This window comes from Myxine glutinosa, chromosome 4 (genome assembly GCF_964187855.1).
Source record: "Myxine glutinosa chromosome 4, kmMyxGlut1.1, whole genome shotgun sequence".
Taxonomy (NCBI): domain Eukaryota; kingdom Metazoa; phylum Chordata; class Myxini; order Myxiniformes; family Myxinidae; genus Myxine; species Myxine glutinosa.
In genome coordinates, this window is record NC_136264.1 from 52459427 (window position 1) to 52482533 (window position 23107).

Here is a 23107-nt window from a genome sequence, read left to right on the forward strand (position 1 = left end):
TCCCGTGAATGCGTGGAATCCAAGTATTGCAGACGCACGTTTCTCTCCTAGCATGCCATGAATAGGTTGGACTGCAATGCTCCTCCTCAACTTTCCCTTCCCAGTGAGAAACCTCGTAGCAGGTGGTAGATCGTGAAATCTCTGAATCAGTAGGAGGAAGATATCGGTATCTGGCGAATCAATGATAACTTCTGCATCTTTGTCGACTGTGAGAGCATGCAGAATTAAGAGTGTATCGGCCTCTTCTTGGCTGTGCGTGAGTAGACTGTCTGGAACTTCAGTGTTGCCCGTGGTCTTAGTTCCTGATGTCACCATGAACTTCTTCAACTTGTTTGGATGAGCCTTGCTGTAAGATAGACACTTCACAGCCAAGTACTCTGTAAGCTCTGCCTTGGTCTTCACATTGGAAAGGAAATCTTTGAGTGAAATCTTCTGGATCAATGTACTATCCCTGACGTGATAGTATGTTGATTTCCCCTTTGTCCTCTTTAGGCGCATTTTGTCTTTCAGTGAGTTATCGATGTATCGGTCGAATACCAACCTCACGTCATCATAATGCACGGCAATATTTTCGAGGCGTTCAATGAACGATTGAGCAAAGTCACTGCATGTAATCATTTGTTCTGTTTTGGAGATCCCGTTAACAAGAGCCATGCCATCAATGATTATCACTCTATGGCGAGAAGTAGTCTCGTTTTCATTGATCACTCCTGATCTTGTGGTTGTGTCTGGGTTTTGGCTGATCTGAGAGGGTTCCTGCAAATTTTGGCTTGAGATTTCATAGTCAGTTGATGGGTCATTAGTTTCTTCCCCAGCGTGTGCTGCTGCATCATTCAAAGCGGCAATTCCCGCGTCTTGATGCTCATTGATTTCTGTCGAAATAGGTTCTCCTGGTGGATCATGTACATCCTGCTCTTCAGGCTCAGCCAGATGCTCAAGTTGACGAAGGATTTTTGCCTTGTCGTATGCCAACAAGAGGGATCCATCAGATGCAAATAAAGAACGTGGAACGATGCCAAATTCATAGGTGCCAATACATTCTTTCAGGTCGAGCTCTGGTCGGCTCCGTGAGATAACGATGAACCTCTGCAACAATCCTCGCTCTTCTTTGACTTTGATCAGCTTGTCGCCCGATCTCACTTCTGTTGTGGCATTCGAACTCTTGAATGTTCGAAGTTTTCTTTTCGTCATTTTGTCCCACACAGAAAGTTTTCCCTCAGCTAAACGATCTGTGGCAAATTGCTGGAACATCTGTTGTCCGATCTCGTCGCGCTCTAAGATGTCGCTGGACACTTTTTCATTCATGACTTCTTTGGTGAGCAGGTTGTAGACCTCGTCTACTTCCTCTTCCATAAATGGATCGCCATGTTCACGGAACACACTAGAAAGCTTGGAGGCATGGCTCATCACCCGGGAAAGCTTTCCCCCCGTGATTTCGTGGTGTTGTTTTCTGCTCTGGTTTTCACCAAGACCATATCCCTCCGCAAACTCGTGCAGTGACTTTGACAGCTCAGGTGCAATGAGGAAGAACTTGTCAAGCGCCTTCTCATTTTGAGTTATCCCTACGATTCCTCCAATCACCTTCAGTGTACGGTTTTCTTGCTCAATGCCATGGTCTGGGGCTATTGATGTGAAGCCTGCCAATCCTTTTGTCACACAGAAGTTCCCTTTCATGAATTCCCTCCACAGTTCTGGGTGCTGCTTTTCAGTCTCCTGCATTGTTGAAATGTAGAGAGGGAGCAACCGAGCATAGTTTAGATGATCGTGAGCGAAGAAGTACTTCGTGAGAGACTCGATGCTCTCCATATGCAGCAGCAGATCACGTTGTCTTGTACTTCTAATGAACAGAAGGATAGTCTCAAACTGTTTCATGTAGTTCAGGATGAAGCGCTGTATCTTGTTTGTGCTGACCTCAAATTGTTCCAGTTTTTTGGTCATATCTCTGGACTCCATCATGGCCAATGTTTTTTTGAGAATGTCGCATACATTCTTCTCTGGCTCCATGCTCCCGCTGATGTCTCTCTGATATGCCTCTCCCAGACGAACAGATGACTCGTTCAGATAGGCCCTTTCTTCAGGTTCCATTGCCAGGAATCTCTGGAAGTACAGGTTGTACAAAGCGATCAGTGTTACCATGTGTGCCTCCAGAGCTCGATACAAGTGCCTCCCATTTAGTATTTGGCTCACTGTGGTTGGCAAGAAAAGTCCAGCCTCGACCCATGCCTGATCAATTCCACTCCCTTCCACGTATTTTCCTAATGCAGCTAAGGCCCAAAACACAACATGTAGCTCACCAGGTCGGAAGAGGAATTGCTTCCTGATGTCCTCGCGTTCCACCCACAGCTTCATCGCCAGGTCGTATAGCTGCAAATCGAGAGTCATGACTGTGATTGCCTCACTCCCCATAACACGAGTTGTGATGTTGTGAGCTCTCATCAGACCCGTGTACAGTGTATCATAGTCTGTAGGAGGCGACCTTATCAACGGAGGAACGAGAGCAACATTGGTCTTCTCACTGGACGAAGATAGCAAGGAATTGAAGGCTCCCCACGTCCCCGGAGCTGTGAGTTTGACGTCAACTTCTCCTTCTTCCTCGAAGTTCAGGCATCCAATCATCCAGGTCATATCGGTTTTCTTGTTCTTGTCTGTCTCGGGTTTTGATGTGAGCAGCTTGCAGTCGCTCTTTCTCTTCTCGGGTGCTGGCTTCTTGCAGGTCAACGTTTTACAGCCAACTGCATCATGTATCGTTTGAGCTTTTGATGACCGGTCAAGTTCAATTGGTGGTATCATGGGTGATTTCTCCGGTGATACAGGCTGGTAGATCGCAATTGCTGTACCATGAAGGGTATTCATCCCGCAAGGAGTTGACTCTAGAAAATCGATGTTGTCCATGGCAAACCAGACGAACGTGTCCTGAACCAACCATGGTGGTAGACAGATGCCTCCGGTGGACTCCATTTGCTTCAGTACGGAGTTGGCAATGCTGGTCTCAATCTCCATGACCTTTTTGTAGGAGATGGCGAGGTCCAGATGTGCAAGTTTCTCTACAAGCGCCTTGGATCGTGTGTTTTTGTGTATGTCGAGAGCTAAGCCCACACTCAATGGAGTTTCAAATCGTTGTTTGAATGATCCATCCTCGCTTCTTGGTTCGTACGATACCTGTCGGTCAGATTTATAAGCACCGACAAAGTGCTGCGCCAACAATGATGCACTCACACCAATGGAGTCCTCCCTGTTGCTATTTCCTACTTTCCTTGTTCCCATGACTGCATGCTTGCAGAAGATGTTGAGCATCGGGGGTGGCTTGTAATCAGCAAAGGTTCCATTAAATTTCCATGCTGGGGAAGATGCGATGTCTTTCCTCAATATTTTCGCAGCTCGCAAAAGTACTTTAAAATCGTCTTTGATGCTGTCTGCTGTAATTGTGCTTGATATCATGTGGTCTTTGAGCTTTGTGGAAAGAATCTGCTCTGGCTTTGTTTTGTTTGAGGGCCGGCTGAAATGAACATCGGCAATGTTGTCTAGGATCAATTGTTTCAGGTATGGCTTATAACTATGGTTGTCTGAGACCGGAAAGTCGTGCTCCTTAAGTAAATTGACATAGGTTACATGAATTTCATTCATATTCAGCACAGCATTTTCAGTAGTATCATTCAACGCAGTTTCAACAATTTCAATGAGTTCAAGGTCTGATAACACCTGACCAAAGTTAACATTGGTTGTTTCTGTTTGTTTTTCCGTCTTAACTATAGCACGTTTGGCCTTAACTACACATGGTAAATGATATTTCATGTCCTCAGCCATTGCTTGCAATGGGTCAGGCGAACTTATGACACTGTTCAGTCTCACTTTCAGATTGTCATTACTTGTTTCTTGGCCAATGTTTCTGATCTGGAGTCCCATGTTCTTTGTTGACACATTGTGTAGTTCACTTCCTCTGTCTTCCTGGCATATGACACATCTGAGCGCGTCAAATGTCTGTTCTCGGGAACACCTTCTGGATGTTGACGTGCTTTCCCCTAGATCACTAGAACTTGGTCGTCCTCTCTTTTTCAGTCGGATTTCTGCGGCACTGCCTGATGTTGTTCCTTTCTCAAACCTAGCCTTTGCTCGATCAATGTGCATCTTATTGGTAACATCTTTGTAACAAGCTTTATGGTAGCGGAGACCTTTTGCGAGCAATTCTTCAGCAGAGGAATATTGCAAACGTCTATTCAATGATGCAAACTTTGTTTCACCATACGTGTACTGTTCCTCAGCACCTGCCATCAGTTTCTCGACAGAGGAGAGTTTTGGTTTCGTTACAAAGGTTGTATAGTCTGTTTGCCCTATGGCCATTTGGCATACAAAACAAAGTCCGAAATCTACTGACTTCTCAATCTTCCTGGGTGGTGAGTCACTCATCTTGAAGGTAGGTGTAATTTTCTAGACACTCTTGAACTGTCGTCGGTCCTGCAAAGATAGATACTACTATTCAGATTCACATTTCGTCAACACAGTCAAAACCAGACCTTAACTAGATGGTGGAAACTTAATTAACCGATTTCATGCCGGCCGACCCCACTTTGGCTGGTATATGTCCACTATTTTATTTTCCTTGCATTTTTCTGTAAAAACAATGGCAGAAATGGCTTCCTTGGGTCTGAAAACATATAAAAGGACATATTATTCATGTTTATATGATATCTAGATACAAAGATATGCACAAAAGTGTATTTTCCAAATTTTATGGCGGCCATCTTGGATTTCTTCGAATTACTACCTATTAGACGTAAAAGAAAAAATGGAACCCTATTTTTTTTACATCTCTATAATATTCTGAAGCAGAATCCATTGCTAAATCAATTTTAACAAACAAAAAACACAAACAATATTGTTATGACATATGGGCCTGCACTAAAATATTATATACCAGCAGAAGTACCCGGCATTGCCGGGCGGGGGAGGGGAGGGGAGGGGAACGGGGGGAGGGGAGGAGGGGGGGGGAGGGGAGAAGAGGGGGGGAGGGGAGAAGAGGGGGGAGGGGAGGGGGGGAGAAGGGGGGAGGGGAGGAGAGGGGGGAGGGGGAGGGTGAGGGGGGAGGGGGAGGGTGAGGGGGGAGGGGGAGGGGAGGGGAGGGGGGAGGGGAGGGGGGAGGGGGCGTGAGGGAGGGGGGAAGGGGATGGGAGGGGGGAAGGGGGGAGGGGGGAAGGGGATGGGAGGGGGGAAGGGGGGAGGGGGAGGGGGGAGTGGGAGGGGGGAGGGGGGAGTGGGAGGGGGAGGGGGAGGGGGGAGGGGGGAGGGGGGTCGGGCAGCTTCTTCTCGGTGGTCACCCATAAAATAGATTTGTAAAAATTTCGGTTGCTCACCTGGTTGAGGGTGGATAGAGCCAATGAGGTGGTATACCTGGCCTTGCACCTTGAATGTAGGCATGAATCCTTGCTCAGTGACGACGTGATCTGCTCCAAACGAAGTCATTTGGAACGAAGAGTTGTAATTACGGCTTCCCTTCAGGAAGTGTCTGGATTGAGTCGTAGTTGATTGAAGTAGTTCTTTCAAAGGTTCCGGTGGAGATTGGAGAGAAGGCAAAAGGACATTGCCTCCCTTGCAACACATTCCTGGTGTTTCTCCCTTCCATTTCAAGGCATGGCAAAACTGACAAGTGAACGACATGGAGCCAATATCAACGTTTGAGGAGTAGTCAGTGTTCGGATTGTAACTGAATGCAGCCTTCTCCCATGCAATGGCCGGCTGCCGTCTGCCTGATGGTTGCCAGTTGTTGAGTCGTTTTTGGCGCTGTTCTTCTGTCTCCTGCTGTCTGGCCCTCGCCACACGTTGTTGATTAGCGTTCAGGCGTGCCTCTGTCTCATCTTCTGTCTCTCGCTGTCTGGCCCTCGCCAGACGTTGTTGATTGGCGTTTAGACGTGCCTCTGTCTCATCTTCTGTCTCTCGCTGTCTGGCCCTCGCCAGACATTGTTGATTGGCGTTTAGACGTGCCTCTGTCTCATCTTCTGTCTCTCGCCGTCTGGCCCTCGCCAGACATTGTTGATTGGCGTTTAGACGTGCCTCTGTCTCATCTTCTGTCTCTCGCGGTCTGGCCCTCGCCAGACATTGTTGATTGGCGTTTAGACGTGCCTCTGTCTCATCTTCTGTCTCTCGCTGTCTGAATCTAGAGACACGTTCTTGATTGGCTTGTTGATGGTGAAAAGTACCTTCATCGGCTTCATGGAGTCTCCGATCAGCGATTTTCCATGCTCGGGAGGTTGAACGTGACAAATTTCTTTTCTTCGGTGCCATTGCCTTTATCACAGTCAGTCTTCCAGTCACTCACTCGTAGACAAATTCAAAATACCAAATTCAAAATACTCATAGACAAAATACCACGTTTACACGTGGTAAGAAACGACGCAAACGCACGATTGCAACTCTGCGTCGTGTCGTGGGCGTGGCCAACGTGGCCTCATGCTCCCAGGTGATTGGCTAACTCGAGCTCGAGAGAGCCATAATGCGCTACGTTATGGCAAAAAAATATGGATCTAAAGATGAAAGAAAAAAAAACCTATGTGGTGTAAATGGCAATGTTCCTCGCTGAAATGTGAAAAAACGCAATCGCTTTTCGCTCTGAAATATGTGCGAACGCCTAACTGAGTTAATGGTGGCAAGGAACATCACGTGATCGCTCTGAGCGAATCAGCGCGCTGCTCTGCCACCGGTCAGATATTATTCCTCGCTGAAATGCGCTGAGGTAAAAATATGGTAAAAAAAATATTATGAAATAAATTTTTAGGTCGGCCATGTTCTTCCCAGGCTCAATGGCCATGTCTGTGCCAAATATCAAGTACGTGAGCCTCTCCGTTTAGGAGTCTATCAGTAACATTACACACACACACACACACACACACACACACACACACACACACACAAACTGTGTTTTATATATATAGATTTGTTTATTACTTTTCCAATGACACCTTTGGGATTATTTTACGATAACAGAAACTCTTTAGAATAAAGCATTACAGACAGAAAGCTAGGCTCCTTTTATACATCTACGTTATAAAAGGCGGGAGCTGTGTCTGTCTGTCATGCTATAACTTGAGAGCGGATTATTGGATTTCAATGAAACCAACGACGGTGAATTCAGGGAACTCCCCGGAAAGTTTGTAATGCAAAAAAAAAAAAAAGAAAAAAAAAAAAGGAAAGGTTTGTGTATGGGTACATGGGTACATGTGGCGAAACTGCGAACGCCAACTTTCGTTCCCTGCATGGATGGCGAAACTGCGAACGCCAACTTGTGTTCCCTGCATGGAAGGCAGGATCTCCCACTAATCCTTTTTTGTTCTTACTCCGTAGATTAGCCATTACAGCTATGTCGAGGAAAGGGAAAGCCCAATTTTTACAGCATTTCCGCAAAGGCAGAGACGGGGAGACCTCAGAGTTTGTTTTCTGTCCTATCATGGCCCGTGCCCCACACGTAGTCACGTACCCCAGACAGTTTGATCAAAATCAAATGAAACTGGAGATGAGGGAGGGTGAGAAATTATTTATAATTTTTATCTTCCTCTTTGTGTGTTGTTCTATATTATTCACAATTTAGCAACTAATAAGGCTGTGATTAATATTCTATTAACAATCTCCCTCCCGACCGCCCTCTCGCTCCCTGAGTATATAGCTAGGCTGGTATCTATACACTGCCTAATTTTATTTTTCACATTAACAACAACTGATTTTTAGACAAAGACTGGTATTCCCGTCAGAAAAGCAATGGGTCTTATATTCTAGTAGGTAACTAGAACGGCACTCAGTAGAGAGCATACCTCCACCTGGTTGGCCATATCGCTCAATGGTGAAGAATCACTTGAAAAATTAAATAATTATCATGTCAGAATCCATATTCAGATCGTCACCAAAATCGAATCGCTTCTTCCTTGTCACACACATAACCTGTCCACGAAATGTCGTCCAAATCCATCCATAACCTTGTGAGATATCCCGCAATGTATAGTTTTTGGACCAATCTCTCAATGATGAAGAATCACTTTCAAAAAAAAAAATAATTCTCATAAATAGGTAGCTCCAAATTTTGTCTCAATTCAGACAATTGAAAAAAAGTTTACTTTAGATCAAAATTGTGTCATTTCAGTTTTTCGTGTTTCCGGGCCTTTTTTTTTTTTTTTTTTTTGGATACAAGATCGAGGCTCGTGAAAGAGCGAACATTAGTCACACAGAAAGACAAACCGACACATAAAACATATAACATCGGGAGCGGTAGACAAGATGGGGAGAGAGAGGGAAGGACACAAACACAACATTTGAGAGCAGGGACCGAGAGACATGGAGACATCGAGAGATCTGTGGGAGGGAGAGGGCTTTGGGGGGGGGAGGCATGGGAAGGGGGTGGGGTGGGAGAGGTATAAAATATATGGACACTGCCAGGACTTCCAGGAAAGAAGTTGGAATTTCAAACAAGGTGGATCTGGGGTGAATTAGCGGGGGTAGAAAAGATCAAGGATTTGGATGGGGGAAGATAAGAGATGGTGGTGAACAGCTGTTTTAAAGACCTGGAGGGAGGAGTGGGATTGAAGGGAGTGTGGGAGTTTGTTCCAGAGGCGGGAGAAAAGAGGAATGAAAGAGTGAAGGTGAGCAGAGAGCCGAGATTTCGGCAGTTTAACCATCAGAGGATTGCTGGCAGATCTTGTGCGACCTGTAGGAATATTTGGGGGACAGAGCACAGAGAGAGCTGGGGGAGCAAGGCCGGAGAGGAGTCGGTAGAAGACAAAGACCACCTACCTTCCTGCTGTGAGTGAGTGAAAGGCCCTCAGAGATAGCCTCATCGCGGGAGATTCCAATGATTCTGAACGCTTTGGTTTCAACAGCGTGAAGCTGAGCGAGGTGTGAGGCAGGAGCACTGGCCCATAGGGGAGAACAGTATTCCATTGAGCTGTGGATGAAAGCCTTGTATGTGGTGAGGAGCTCAGGTGTGCTTAGGAAGGACTTCGCACGACGGAGGATGCCCAGTCGGCGACTAGCTTTGGGGGCCAGCTTGGAAATGTGGTTTTCCCAAGAAAGATCATGGCAGATAGTGAGACCCAAAAGCTTGAGCGACAGAACCTCTTGGAGAGGATTGTTGAGAAAGTAGATGGGAGGGTTGTCCAGTCGATCTTTTCGGAGAGACATCGTAAGAGTGTGAGATTTGTCAGGATTGAAAGACATGTTCCACTTGTTTGACCAGTCTGTGATTTTGTCGAGGTCTTCAGAGAGGGAGGAGGCTGCAGACTGCCGATCTGAGGGATGAGGAATGGAGCGGCAGAGAGTGGAGTCATCAGCAAAGAGATAGAGAGGATTTTCCAGAGAGTCGGAGAGATCATTGATTAAAAAAACCCACCTTTTAGAGGCCATTTTCCCCCGCAAAGCGGGGGTTGGCCTTTTTCGGGCACTGTGGTTGTTGTTGTTTTTGTTGGTCCCCTTTTTTGAAGCAATGTTTTACGGCCAGATGCCCTTCCTGCCGCCAACCCTTTTTGTCGCCTTCTACGACAAACAGGGAATTACCAGTGAAGGTTCTGGTAATTCGCAGCTCAATGGAATACTGCTCTCCCCTCTGGGCGGGTGCTCCTGCCTCACACCTAGCTCGTCTTCACGCTGTTGAAACCAAAGCATTCAGAATCATTGGAATCTCCCGCGATGAAGCTAACTCCAAGGCCCTCTCACTCACTCACCGCAGGCAGGTTGGTGGTCTTTCCATCTTCTACCGACTCCTCTCTGGCCTTGCCCCCCCAGCTCTCTCTGGGCTCTGTCCCGCAAATATTCCTACAGGTCGCACAAGATCTGCCTGCAACCCTCTTATGGTCAAACTGCCAAAATCAAGACTGTCTGCTCACCTTCACTCCTTCATTCCTCTTTTCTCCCGCCTCTGGAACAAACTCCCTCACTCCCTTCAATCACACTCCTCCCTCCAGGTCTTTAAAACAGCTGTTCACCACCATCTCTTATCTTCCCCCATCCAAAACTTTGATCTTTTCTACCCCCGCTAATTTCACCCCAATTCCACTTTTTTGAAATACCAACTTCTGTCCTGGAAGTCCTTGGTGTCCTTGTGTTTTATACTTCTCCCTCCACCCCCCCCCCCCTTTCCCATGCCTCCTCCCCCCAAGCCCTCTCCCTTCCACACATCTCCCTGCTCTCAAATGTTGTGTTTGTGTGCTTCCCCTTCTCTCCCCATCTTGTTTTCCGCTCCCTCTTTTTATATATTTTGTTTGTCTGGTTGATTTGTTTGTGAAGTAAATGTTAGCTCTTTCACGAGCCTCGATTCAGTATACAAAAAAAAAAAAAAAAAAAAAAAAAAGATACTCAATTAGCCGACCTCGGAAGGATGACAGGCTGAGTGAACACCCCTGGCGTTAATTCAGCGATCGACCGGGATTCGAACCCAGGATCCTAGGATTCTAAGCTGGCACCCTAGCCGCTAGCCCAACACCAGGCACCAGGAGAGATCATTGATAAAGACCAGAAAAAGCACAGGGCCCAGAACACTGCCTTGGGGAACTTCAGCCTGGACAGGAAGGGGAGATGAGAGAAACCCATTCAGGGCCACACGTTGACTACGACTAGAGAGGAAGTCCGCCAGCCATGCGTGGAGATTTCCATGGATACCATAGGAGGAGAGTTTGGTGAGCAGAGCTGGTTGCCAGACCGTATCGAAGGCACGTGATATGTCAAAGGAGACAGCTCTGATTTCCTGTTTGGCATTGAGGACCTCCATCCATTGTTGAGACAGCAGAAGCAGCATGTCCAGAGTAGAGTGACCAGGTCTGAAACCAAATTGATGATCAGAGATCAAGCCATTGGAGAAGAGGAAAGATTTCATATCCGAAGCAATGATTGATTTCATGACTTTGCTGATTATTGGGAGCAAGCTGATTGGTCTGTAGTTGCAAGGATCTGTTTTTGCACCTTTTTTGTGTAAAGCGGTAATGTTTGCTGATTTCCAAGATGCTGGCAGATGACCTTGAGCAAAAGAGAGGGTGAAAAGAACAGAGAGAGGGTGAGATAGAGCGGCAGAGCAGGATTTTAGGACCCGTGGGCTGATGCCATCTGGTCCAGTTGCAGAACCTTCACTTCACATCTGTGTTTTTATCATGATTGTTATGTGTTTGATGTAATTATAGCATTACGTGACATATTCTACTATATGCATGATACTCATAAGTTTGAGACGCTCATGATTATTCATGTATTTTTTTCTATCCTGAAGATCTGTGTTTACTCATCCAGCAAGTTGGTAAATTGTGCCCAAAGTCTGTGCGTAGGTTAGAGTTCAAATCTTGTTTCCATGATAACTAAAGTGTCCAAACAAATGTGCCAATGACATAATGGTGATGATTGAATATTAAAATATGTACATGTTTGGGAATCAATATCTTGTACATGTTATATCATGTGTACATAAAATGTGTACAAAAAAATACATGTACATAAAATATATGTGTACATAAAATACATGTACATGTGTACATAAAATACATGTACATGTTATATCAATATCTTGTAATTATTCAATGTACATCCGCTCTAGCAGGGAAAATGGCCTTAAAATGCCTGTTGTTGTTGTAGATGTTTGGGAATCCAGTTATCTCTGCAGAGGGAGCTGGTCTTGTCGAGTCACTGATAGTTTTTTTGTACACATACCAACACTTGTGCTGATTTAACCGGTGTGTATGTGCAGATATCACCACACGGGCCCCATCACGAGTGTATACATGCTACGTGAGGGACTGGCAGGCCTTGCTGAAGAGGTACGTGGTTCATAGTGGGTCAAATTTCATTTTGACAAACACGTCCATGATAGATCCCAGAATAGCATGATGCTAAAAGTGCTTGTTCATACCGCTTGCCTGGAATGCCAAGCTCTATGAACTTTGTTTTCAAAGAAAGGAAACAAAGTTCATACAGCTTGCCATCCCAGCACGCTTCCACCCCCTTTCTCATTGGCAGTGTGGCATTGAATATGTAAGTAAGCCTGTCTTAACAGAATCTTTCCCAAAATAGATTTAAATGGAAACCCATTCTCTAGAGACTAAGAGAATGGAATGTTTTCACCATTTCGTTTTTATTCCCAACTAGCCGAAAGCACCCGGCGTTGCCCGGGTTCTTTTTGAATGAATTTACTACTATAATTCAGCTTTTACCCACGGCCGTAGAAGATTGACTACTATAATTCAGCTCAGCTTTTAATTGCGAAATGGGCCAGGCCCGGCCGAGGCTGCCTCATCCGGCCTCGTCACCTAGCCTATAACCTTCCCGGGGCCCGTCCCGACATTTTTAGTTCTTTTTGAATGAATTTACTACTATAATTCCGCTTTTCCCCTCGGCCGTAGAAGATTGACTACTATAATTCAGCTCAGCTTTTAATTGCGAAATGGGCCCAGCCCAGCCGAGGTGGGCCTCCACCGGCCTCGCCACCTAGCCTATAACCTTCCCGGGGCCTGTCCCGACATTTTAAGTTCTTTTTGAATGAATTTACTACTATAATTCAGCTTTTCCTCGCGGCCGTAGAAGATTGACTACAATAATTCAGCTCAGCTTTTAATTGCGAAATGGGCCAGGCCCGGCCGAGGCTGCCTCAACCGGCCTCGCCACCTCGCCTATAACCTTCCCGGGGCCCGTCCCAACATTTTTTGTTTCAGAAGTTTCCTCCTATATTTCACCATTCAGGAGATTAGCGCATGCACACAAACAAACAAACAAACAAAAACTTTATTATATATATATATATAGCTTAGTAATAAATAATAAACTAAAGTTTTCATAGAACCCTCTGCAGTCTTGAGAAAAAGGACGATGGTGCACTGAGGAAAACTCAATACGACTCTACCAGCTGACTATTCTATTCTTCATGGAAATTACAGCACTCCAACATCATCTGTGGAAGGCGACTACTTGCTTCTGTTTGCTGTTCAATGCCCTCACTAAAGCACAGTATTGATCTGGTGAAAGTAGCTCTGTTGGGCCCCGCACGGAACCGTTGAGTCCGTGGAGCACTGTGACCGTCAAACTTGATTGGCTGAAACGGCGTGCAATTTTGGCATCTTCAGGATGTAGATTTTTGGAAGCGATTCGTGTTCTCGTGTTCAGAATATACCACTAGATTCGAATTCAACAGTTCGTCGATGAAGGACTGACAGAGAGAAGCAACTAGCTTCTCTCACCCTCGCCCGCTTTACACACGTGCACATGGGGCAACAATACCGATGAGCAGCTACTTATTGCAAACACAATGGGATGAATGAACAGGAGGAACAGGAGGAGGATCTGAGATGGCACACGGAAAAGGGGAGCTTGATGTGGGTAAAAAGAGATCACGGATAGGGACAGACGGATGACCTGAGGTGGTGTCCTGCCAACTTGAAGTCCTGGAGGAAAGAGTGGGATTGAACAGACTAAGGAAGGAGGTTCCCCACATGCTTGAGAAAAGATGAACAAAGGAGTGGAAGAAAGTTTCAAGCCTGATTTCTGGTGGTTTCAAAAGGAAAGGGGTTCTGGAAGAGTGGGTGCAGTGGAGTCAGATGAAGGCCTTCTCCACGCCCTCAACAGTATTGAAAACTGCAAAAACTTAAACTTCTTCACCGATTTCATTGACAGTATCGGTTATTGCTCGATACCAAATGGGAGAAACTGTCGTGGACTTGTATGATCCTCATCATAAATATTAACCACAATAAGCGAGAAATCTACTTCCGACAGGATCAAGCAGCATTTTTACTGTTTCAAGCAGTTCCCCTATTTATCTTGGAAGCTGTTATTAAATCTTTTCATTGGGCTGGATTATAAAAGCTGTTCATTCGGCCCCCTTCATCTGCACGTCCTTTTTATAGAGGCTCGAGAAGTGCTGGAGTCGACACGCAGCCTCCGCAAAGAGACTACACGTGGGCCTCAAACAACTCGGCCTGGAACTCTTCGTGCAAGACGAGGTACATATATAATAGTATAGCAGAGATTTTCAAGTTTCAATAACACCACAGCAAATGCCAAAGCATACTTCTGCTATCTGAAAACAAAATGAAATATTGATTGTAATTTATCATTAAGCACTGCAAAAATGAAAAACACCAATCACTTTTGTTTGGAATCGAAAATCTTCGTAATAGTGTAGAGGAGCTAGAACGCAGAACGGATCAGGACATAACAGATCGAGAAGAACAGTTTAAGGAAAGATGAAGGAGGTGAAGGGGGTGGGGGGGAAATTGAGAGACAAAATCAATCAACAGCAGGGTTGAGGGACAAAATAGAGGGAAACTTGGAGAAATAAGGGGAGCGGGGAGAATGAGGGCAAGCTGAGGTCCCAGGAGATGAACAATAGGGATAGAAAAGCAAACTCTTGATCACAGAAGCGGAAGGAAAAACTGGAAACTCGGAAAGAGGTGGGCTTGAGGAAGGTTAATGGGGGTAGAAAAGATCATGGTCATGGATGGGGGTGGGGAGTGTGGGGGAGGGGAAATGTGAGATGGTGGTGGACAGCTGTCCTGAAGCCCTGGAGAGACGAATAAGATGGGAGATTGTGGAAATTGGTTCCACAGGCAGCAAAAAAGGAACTAATGATGAACAGTGAGTCTGAAATTTGAGAGTTTCACCAGAAGGGGGTTACTGACAGATGGCATGCACCCTGCAGAAACTTGGTGGGGGGTGGGGGGGGGGTGGAGGTAGGGGAAGGGAGGGAGGTGGGACAGAGCACAGAAAGGGCATAGGGTGCAAGACCACAGGGGAGGTAGAAGAAAGACCACCGACCTGTCTTTGATGTGGAGGTGATAAGCCCAGAGATTCACTTCCTCATGGAAGATGCCAAATATCTTGAAGGCCTTGGTTTCCACGGCATCAAGCTGAGCAAGGTGTGAGGCAGGTGCACCAGCCCAGAGGGGAGAGCAATACTCCATCAAGCTGCGGATGAAGGCATTGTAGGTAGGTGAATAAGAGTTCATGTGTGTATTTGAAGGACTTTGCACTACGGATGATGTGCAGCCAGTAACTGGCTTTGGAGACCAACTTTTAAATGTGGTTTGTCCAAAAACGATCATGGCTGATAGTAATAATAATAATAACTAGCCGAAACCCGTGGAACATCCACGGAAGGGAGGATGTGGTGTATGGATAGAGTGTACCATTATGGATGGCATAGGGGAGCGCTCATGGGATCTTCTTCTTCCGTTAAGCTCCAATTTTTTCTCTTTAAGTTAAGTCCAATCAGTCCTCTCTGCTCGAAGTGCTCAGGCCATGCCTTCCCGCTCTCATACTTTTATTTCCGTTCGGTGTAGAAAGAGATTGACATATCGTTCGTCTATTTTCAGCTCGTTATCTTTAAGCTTCCTTACGTCTCGCCACCTGCTACACCTCTCTGAGTTACGAGGATTTATGCAACGCACCCTGAGTATCGCAACGTCACTCCATTTAACTTTATTAAAATGACGATAAAGACGTTTCCTTATATATCCTAATTTAAAATGTTCAAGGGAATAAAAAGACCATTTGGTTCACACCACCCATGTTCACACCACTCGACTGTCCAATCAGCGGACGGCTCGCTTCGCCTTCGCCCAGCAGACGCCAAGATGATGGCGTCGTAAGATGGCGTCGTATCGGCAGTTAATCGGATGCTTTTGGGCCCCAACGTCGGCTAATTCAGATTTTTCGAGTATGGCTGTATGTGATAAACAAAGAGCGCGGTTCGTAGATCGTAAATCCATTAGTGCGTGGGCATCGGGTCACTGGGTGCGGAGTAAAAGGGATAACAAAGTCAAGTCCTTACGGTATTATTATATAGATGCATTTATTTTATATAGCGCTTTTCAGGGAGCCCAAAGACGCTTTGACAGAGTGCAAAACATCATGCATAGCAAAATATAAAAACAATTGCAAAAAACAAGAATCAATAGGGAAATATTCAAAGCAAAAAGGAGGGAGAAGGAGAAGAGATAGGCAGGGGTTAAATGCTGTGGGTTAAATGTTGAATGCCGTGTTGAACAGGTGGGTCTTGAGTGATGTTTTGAATGTGGTGAGTGAGGAGGAGTCTCTGATGGTGTGAGGTAGTGAGTTCCAGAGGGTGGGAGCAGCGATGGAGAAGGTCCTGTCCCCCCCAGGATCTGAATTTGGTCCGGATGGGGGGTGGGGGGGGGGGTCAGGAGGTTGGTACCAGCAGAGCGGAGGTTGCGGTTGGGAGTGTGTCTGGAGAGGAGGTCAGCCAGGTAGGATGGGGCCAGGTTATGGAGGGCTTTGTAGGTCAAGAGGAGGATTTTGTACTGGATTCTCTGGGAGATGGGGAACCAGTGAAGCTTGTAAAGGACGGGGGTGATGTGGTCACGGGTCCGGGAATGGGTGAGTAGACGGGCAGCGGAGTTCTGAATGTATTGGAGTTTATTGGTGATTGTTGAGGGTGAACCATAGAGGAGGCTATTGCAGTAGTCCAGACGGGAAGTGATGAAGGCGTGGATGAGGGTTTCTGCAGCCATGGAGGAGAGGGATGGACGGAGACGGGCAATGTTTTTCAGGTGAAAGAGGCTGTCTTTGTGATCTGTTTAGTGTATTTGTCGAAGGAGAGGGTTTGGTCAAAGATGATGCCAAGATTCCGGATGTGAGGGGAGGTGGATACTGGGATACCGTCGATGTTGAGGGCAAAGTTAGTGGTGGATTTTATGAGCGTTTTTGGGCCAATGATGATTATTTCAGATTTATCATAGTTAAGTTTGAGGAAGTTGATTTGAAGCCAGGATTTTATTTCAGTGATGCAGTTTGTCAGGATAGAGTGGGTGGCGGTGGAGATGGACTTGGTGGAGATGAAAAGCTGGATGTCATCGGCGAAGCAGTGGAATTGGAGACCATGACGGCGGATTAAGTGACCGAGGGGGGACAGGTAAAGGATGAAGAGGAGGGGGCCAAGAACTGAACCTTGTGGGAAACCTTGGGGGAGGGAAGCAGTGGGGGATTTGCAGTTATTGATGGAGATGAACTGGCGTCTGTCAGAGAGGTAAGATTTGATCCAAGAGAGGGCAGTGCCGGTAATGTTAAAGGTGGTTTCAAGTCGGGTGAGGAGGATGGTGTGATCGATGGTGTCAAAGGCAGCGCTGAGGTCAAGGAGGATAAGAATGTTGAGGTTGCCAGCGTCAGAGGAGAGGAGAAGGTCGTTGGTGATTTTGAGGAGAGCAGTTTCAGTACTGTGGTTGGAGCGGAATCCGGAGTGGAATGTTTCATACAGGTTATTGGCAGAGAGGTGATGTTTGAGTTGAGCGGCTACAGCGCGTTCCAAAACTTTCGACAGAAAGGGTAGGTTGGAGATGGGTCTGAAGTTGTTTAGGGTGTCAGGGTTTAGTCCAGGTTTTTTCAGAATGGGGGTAACAGCAGCAATTTTGAGGGATGGTGGGACGATGCCTGTAGACAGGGAGGGGTTTATTGTTGCAATGATAAGTGGAGAGAGAGCAGGAAGGGAGGCCTTGACAAAGCTGGAGGGGATGGGGTCAAGAGTGCAGGTGGCAGTTTTCATTCCTATGAGGAGTTCAGAGAGGTCAGTAGGGGAGATTGGGGAGAATTGAGACAGGGGATGGCAGGATAAGGGGGGGCAGGTGGTTTGAGGGGGAGCGGGTGCGGCGGTGGTCAAGCTGTTGTAGATGTTTTCAACTTTGCGTTGGAAGAATGAAAGGAAGGAGATGCAGTTGTCTACTGTGAATGACCGGGTGGTGGTGTTCAGGGGGCTGAGGAGTTTGTTTATTGTAGAGAAGAGTGCTTTTGGGTTTCCGGAGCCAGAGTGGATAATTTGAGAGTAGTAGGCGGAGCGGGCGCGGGAGAGGGCATCTTTGTAGTGTTGTAGGTGGTCCTTGTAGGCTTGGGAGTGAATTGTGAGACCTGTTTTATTGCGGAGTCTTTCAAGTTGGCGAGCACGAGTTTTCATCAGGCGGAGTTCAGGGGTAAACCAGGGAGCAGAATGGGTGAAAGAAACTGTTTTGGTTTTTATAGGCGCAAGCTGGTCAAGGCAGGAGGAGAGAGTGTGGTTGTAGTAGTCAGTGAGATCAGAAGGGTTGTGGAGGTCAACGAAGGGAGAAGTGGACATTTTTTCAGAGGGTGGATGAGAATGAGGTAGGTGAAAGAGCGTTTAGCTTACGGAAGTTGATAGTGCGATAATGCCTTGGTGTTGGGGCGGGGATGTTGATGGTCATAGTGATGGCTAAGTGGTCAGAGAGGGTGAGGTCGGAGCCAGAGAGATGGTGCAAAATTTATCCAGTAGAGCAGACAAGGTCCAAAATGTGACCACGGTTATGGGTAGGAAAGTTGACATGTTGAGTGAGGTTAAAGCAGGTGAGTAAATCAGTGAAGTCAGTGGTTATCGTGGAGTCAGTGGAGTCCATGTGGATATTGAAATCACCAAGGAGGAGGATTGAGGGGGAGAGGGAACATAGCTGGGTCAGAAAGTAGGAGAAGTCAGACAGGAATGATGGGTGTGGTTTGGGAGGGCGGTAGACAACAGCCATGACTGACTGTGTGTGACCAGAGAGTTTAAAAGCCAGGTGTTCAAATTATGGAGCAGATGCGATGGAGATGAGGCTGGTCCTGATGTCTTGTCGGTGAATAACGGCAATTCCACCACCTCGGCCCTCCGAGCGTGGTTTATTGATGTAGGAATATCCATTGGGTGTGGTGAGGTTGAGTGCGAAGTAGTCCAGAGGTTGTTGCCAGGTTTCAGTGAGACAGAGAAAGTCCAGTTCATTTTCCAGGATGTAGTCGTTGAGGATGAGGGATTTGTTGTTGAGGGACCGGGTATTGAACAGGGTGAGGTGCGCTGGGACGATGAGTGGGAATGCGCTGAGCCGACCAGAGGACGGGGATGGAGTGACCTGATTGTAAATGAACAAACTTACGACCGGAGCCACGGTGAATGTACCTGGGTCGTCGCAGGAGTCCATTGGATTTGATTGCAGAGATGCATGATGGGGTGGAGCGGGTATTAAGCAGAAGAAGCCTTGCGGCGGAGTACTGCAGAGCCATGCCAGGTAGGAGCGAAGAGACGAGCATGAGGCCAAGGTTGAGGAGGCGAAACAATGGCCACAACCCACGGGAGCGGGCCCGAGGAAACAGCGAAGGAGCCAGGCAGGTGAAGCCAGGAGCAGAGCCGGGACCGAGCAGAGGGCAGACAGGAGCGAAGAGACGAGCACAAGGCCAAGGTTGAGGAGGCAAAGCGGCAAATGCAGCGGCAAACGACCGCCGCCGCTAATCAAGATCACGGCGGCAAACCGCCACCACCACCGCTGCAAACAATGGCCACAACCCACGGGAGCGGGCCCGAGGAAACAGCGAAGGAGCCAGGCAGGCGAAGCTAGGAGCAGAGCCGGGACCATGCAGAGGGCAGACTCAATGGCCAAAAATCCGCCATGACCACCAGAAAAGCAAGCTAAAGACAATGGCCCAGTCGGAGAAGCGTCGAGCAAGCGACGCCAGCGTCCTCTCCGGACCGGAAGCCGGAATCCATAGTGAGGCCAAAAAGCTTGAGTGACTGAACTTCTTCAAGTAGATTGTTAAGGATGTAGATGGTAGGGTTCACCAGATGGTCTTTCTATGGAAAGACCAAGTGAGAGTGTGGGATTGTCAGAATTGAAAGACATATTCCAAGTGTATAATTTTATCAAGGCCTGTTGGGAGGGAGAGGAAGCTGCTGCCTGCCTATCTGAAGGATTTGGGATGCTACAATAGAGGGGTAGCGTCCTCAGCAAAAAGACAAAGGGAATTTATCAGAGAGTCAGAAAGATCATCAGTGAAGATTAGGAACAGGACTTGGTCCAGAATACCACCTTTGGTGGACTCCAGCCTTGACAGCAAGAGGGGAAGAGATCCTGTTGAGAGCTCACACTCTACTAGGTACAGGTTTGCAGTTACTTCAATTTGCTCCTGTAAAAAAATCCCCATGGGACTTTAACTGTTGTGAGCAAGGTTGTTTTGCCTGGATATTTAAGCCTTTCATATTTAGTAACTTATTTGATAAAGCAGTATATAATGTGAAAAAAATAGTTGCTAATTCCAGTAAAGAAGTCTGCATTGGTGGCACAAGAGGATGAAATAGTTAAAGTTGTCCACCGTAAAAGATCACAAAGTGCTGATGAGTGGGGTTTTGCCCCATGAAGGGCAAGGCCCAAAATGTGCAAAGCAGAATTGAGGTGAACTATACATTCTCTGCACAATGTAGGTGGCTCGGCTGCCTACGGTGACCACCGTGTGTGTGCCACCTAATTACGCCTGGAAAGAAGTGACAGATTACTTGATCACAAAGTACAACATTGAGATTTCAGGAGGTTTGGGTCCCACGGCAGGAAAGGTGAGTAAGTTATGCTGCCCATGTGAATTACCTAATCGGACCGTTGTAGATGTTTGGATGTCATTACAACAGTATCGTCATTGTTGTTCTTTGGTGGTGGCTTGTTGATCAACATGAACTCGCTGTACCTGTAACCTGAGGTTGCACAACGTATATCGCTCATATGCTGTGGTTGTGGCTCCAAGTCCTGAGGACATTGGATTGCAATCCCAGAAGTTGTGGGTTCAAATAAGACTCAAGGCAGCTACACTAATGACTCACTTTCGGGAAACCAAGACAATCACAGGAGAATTAACAAGTATCAAGGAAATAAATGCTCTGTATGAAAAGACAGCACCACCCAAAATTCCCCAACCGAATCTTACTATAATTCGCCAAATGTCTGTCTGTCTGTCTGTCTGTCCGTCCGTTCCCAGGTACCGCAAAAACGGCTGAACCGATCGCAACGATATTTTGGGTGGGTAATCCTGGGATCCCCTGGAGTAAAATAGGCTATGTTGTTTTTACAATTTTCCAGTTTTTCCAAACACGATGGAATAATATTTACCGATATGAACAGTGATGTGGCTTTTATTGAAAATCTACAAATACTGTTTAGATTTTGATGATTTGCATGTGTCATGATTTAACGGATGTTTATATAAATCGTTTAAAATTAAAAAAGCCTTCAATTTCTGATATTTTTCCTTTTCATTTGGGCCTCACAATCGAAGCCCCGCCCATATAGTCAGGTTCACTATGTTTTTTCGTTCAAAATCATGGTAGATTAGCAAACCTATACATTTTTGGAAACGTTATTACATGGAAAATCTGAAAATCAATGTTTACATTTGCCAATTCCGACCAATTCGATTCGACCAATTCGACCAATCGACCAATTCCATTCGACAAATTCGACCATTCGACCATTCGACCAATCGATTCGATCGACCATTTGACCATTCGACCAATTCGATCGATTCGATTCGATTCGATTCATCGAATTCGATTTGATCGACCATTCGACCAATTCGATTTGCCAATCAATTTGACCGACCTTTGCTTGTGTGGAACGGACTGTGAAAACGATGCGGACTATATTGTCGGATACGACACACAGGACAGTGATGACGAACTCTAAATGGCGTATTCTGTAATCGTGTATGTTTGATGCCATTGACTGCCTGTGTATATTTTGTCATTGACTGCCTGTGTAGATGTGAAGTTATACCGACTGCATGTGTATGTATGATTTTGCTGACTGCCTGTGTGTTTGGTGATATGAATTATTGTGACACATTTTGATGTTATTAACTGCCTGTACAAAATGATAACATGTATTTGATTATGCAACTTATCGCGAATATAAAGACAGTATTTTGCAATTCAAAACCTTTGATTCGTGTCTTACCATTCCCCATAGCACTAATTTGATACTTTCATTGGATTCCTTGTACCTGAAAATATAGGTTTAGTATATATTTTAAAGTTTTTAGGGTAATTAGAGGCAGAAAGAGAACAAAATATGTATTTCACAGTGGCCATTTTGAAAATCCAAAATGGCCGCCATACAGGTATCTCTCCAAATGTAAGCATTGATTTTTAGTTTCCTTATGCTATAACCTTTCCAAAAATGTATAGGTTTGCTAATCTACCATGATTTTGAACGAAATATAATTTATTGACATAGTGAACCTGACTAATAGGGCGGGTACTGTTGCTAGTAATAACAATAACAATTTTAATAGTAATACAGTAATAATAAAATGCTCACCTCCCAATAATCATATTAAAAGGTAAAGATGCCAGTGAAGTAAATGTAATATGGATCCTTCAATAAAATATATAACTAGAAAGCATCTAAAATGAAAAGTCGTCTGCTTCCGCTTTGTACTTGAACTAATCTTGACGAAAACAGTTTTTGACACTCGTTGGAGCGCAAACCTCCACCAAGCTGAACAGTTTATGTTTTGAACAGATGTTTGGTACTACAGAACTTTAAAATACAAGAAAACAAACACGACGTAATAAGATTAACCGAAGCTTTTTGTGCTGTACCCCTCAAGGTAAATCACAGCAAGAGAAAGGAGGAAGTGAAAGAGCGTGCATTTATAAGCACATGTAAGCCAACCTTTGGGCATTGTTCATCAGCCAACCACAACCCAAAGGTTGGCTGGTCGTACAAACAACATGTCCCTCTGGCGAGTCGAGGAAAGAACTTGGGAGTTGGGACACGACCAGTGCGGCATGTAGGAACGTTCAAGAACTGTCGGCAATTTCTTCTTGTTCTTCTGCCATTGCACGGCACTTGGTTGCCAACACCGTCTGTGCAGACCAGTACAATGCAGATATGGTCAAGATATTGAGCTGTGGTTGGAGTATGTTACATCTACGTTTGTTGGAAGCAACCTTCATCTATTACATGGACCTTATATTGTGTCGTCAAAAGGAATGTGTGCATTCTCTCATTTTCTCATTCTCTTTCAACATGGAAAGATTAAAGGTGTTGCCCCAACCCCTACCTCCAATGTATTGGTGCAAATGGTGAGTCATCGCTCTCAACACCACCCCAGCCAATCAGAGCCAGAGATAGTGGTGACTTAGTCAACAAATGGGTGTTCAGATTACCAATTACGTCATGACTGATGAATCAATCGGTGTTGATCTACATGGATATGCTTATACATGCACGGTCTTTCACTTCCTTCTTTTTCTTGCTGTGGTTTACCTTGAGTACAGCACAAAAAGTGTCGGTTATTCTTATTATGTTGTGTTAGTTTTTGAGTATTTTAAAGTTTATGTTCTGTA

The 23107-nt window shown here is 45.9% G+C and overlaps 1 protein-coding gene across 6 annotated transcripts in view; it reads left to right on the plus strand.

Annotated features, from left to right (window-relative positions):
- The window catches only part of AGXT (alanine--glyoxylate aminotransferase), a 177502-nt gene that overhangs the window by 148290 nt on the left and 6105 nt on the right, over positions 1-23107 (plus strand). For 4 of the 6 annotated variants that reach the window (XR_013623057.1, XM_078775702.1, XM_068112324.2 and 1 more), the window contains 3 exons: positions 11702-11771; positions 13851-13946; positions 20192-20320. Coding sequence is in view for 5 of the 6 variants with exons in the window: in XM_078775702.1 (XP_078631828.1) it covers positions 11702-11771; positions 13851-13946; positions 20192-20320 (295 nt within the window). In the remaining variant the exon portion in view is untranslated. The remainder of the gene's footprint in view (positions 1-11701; positions 11772-13850; positions 13947-20191; positions 20321-23107) is intronic. The other 2 variants (XM_078775703.1, XM_078775701.1) reach the window with 1 other exon arrangement.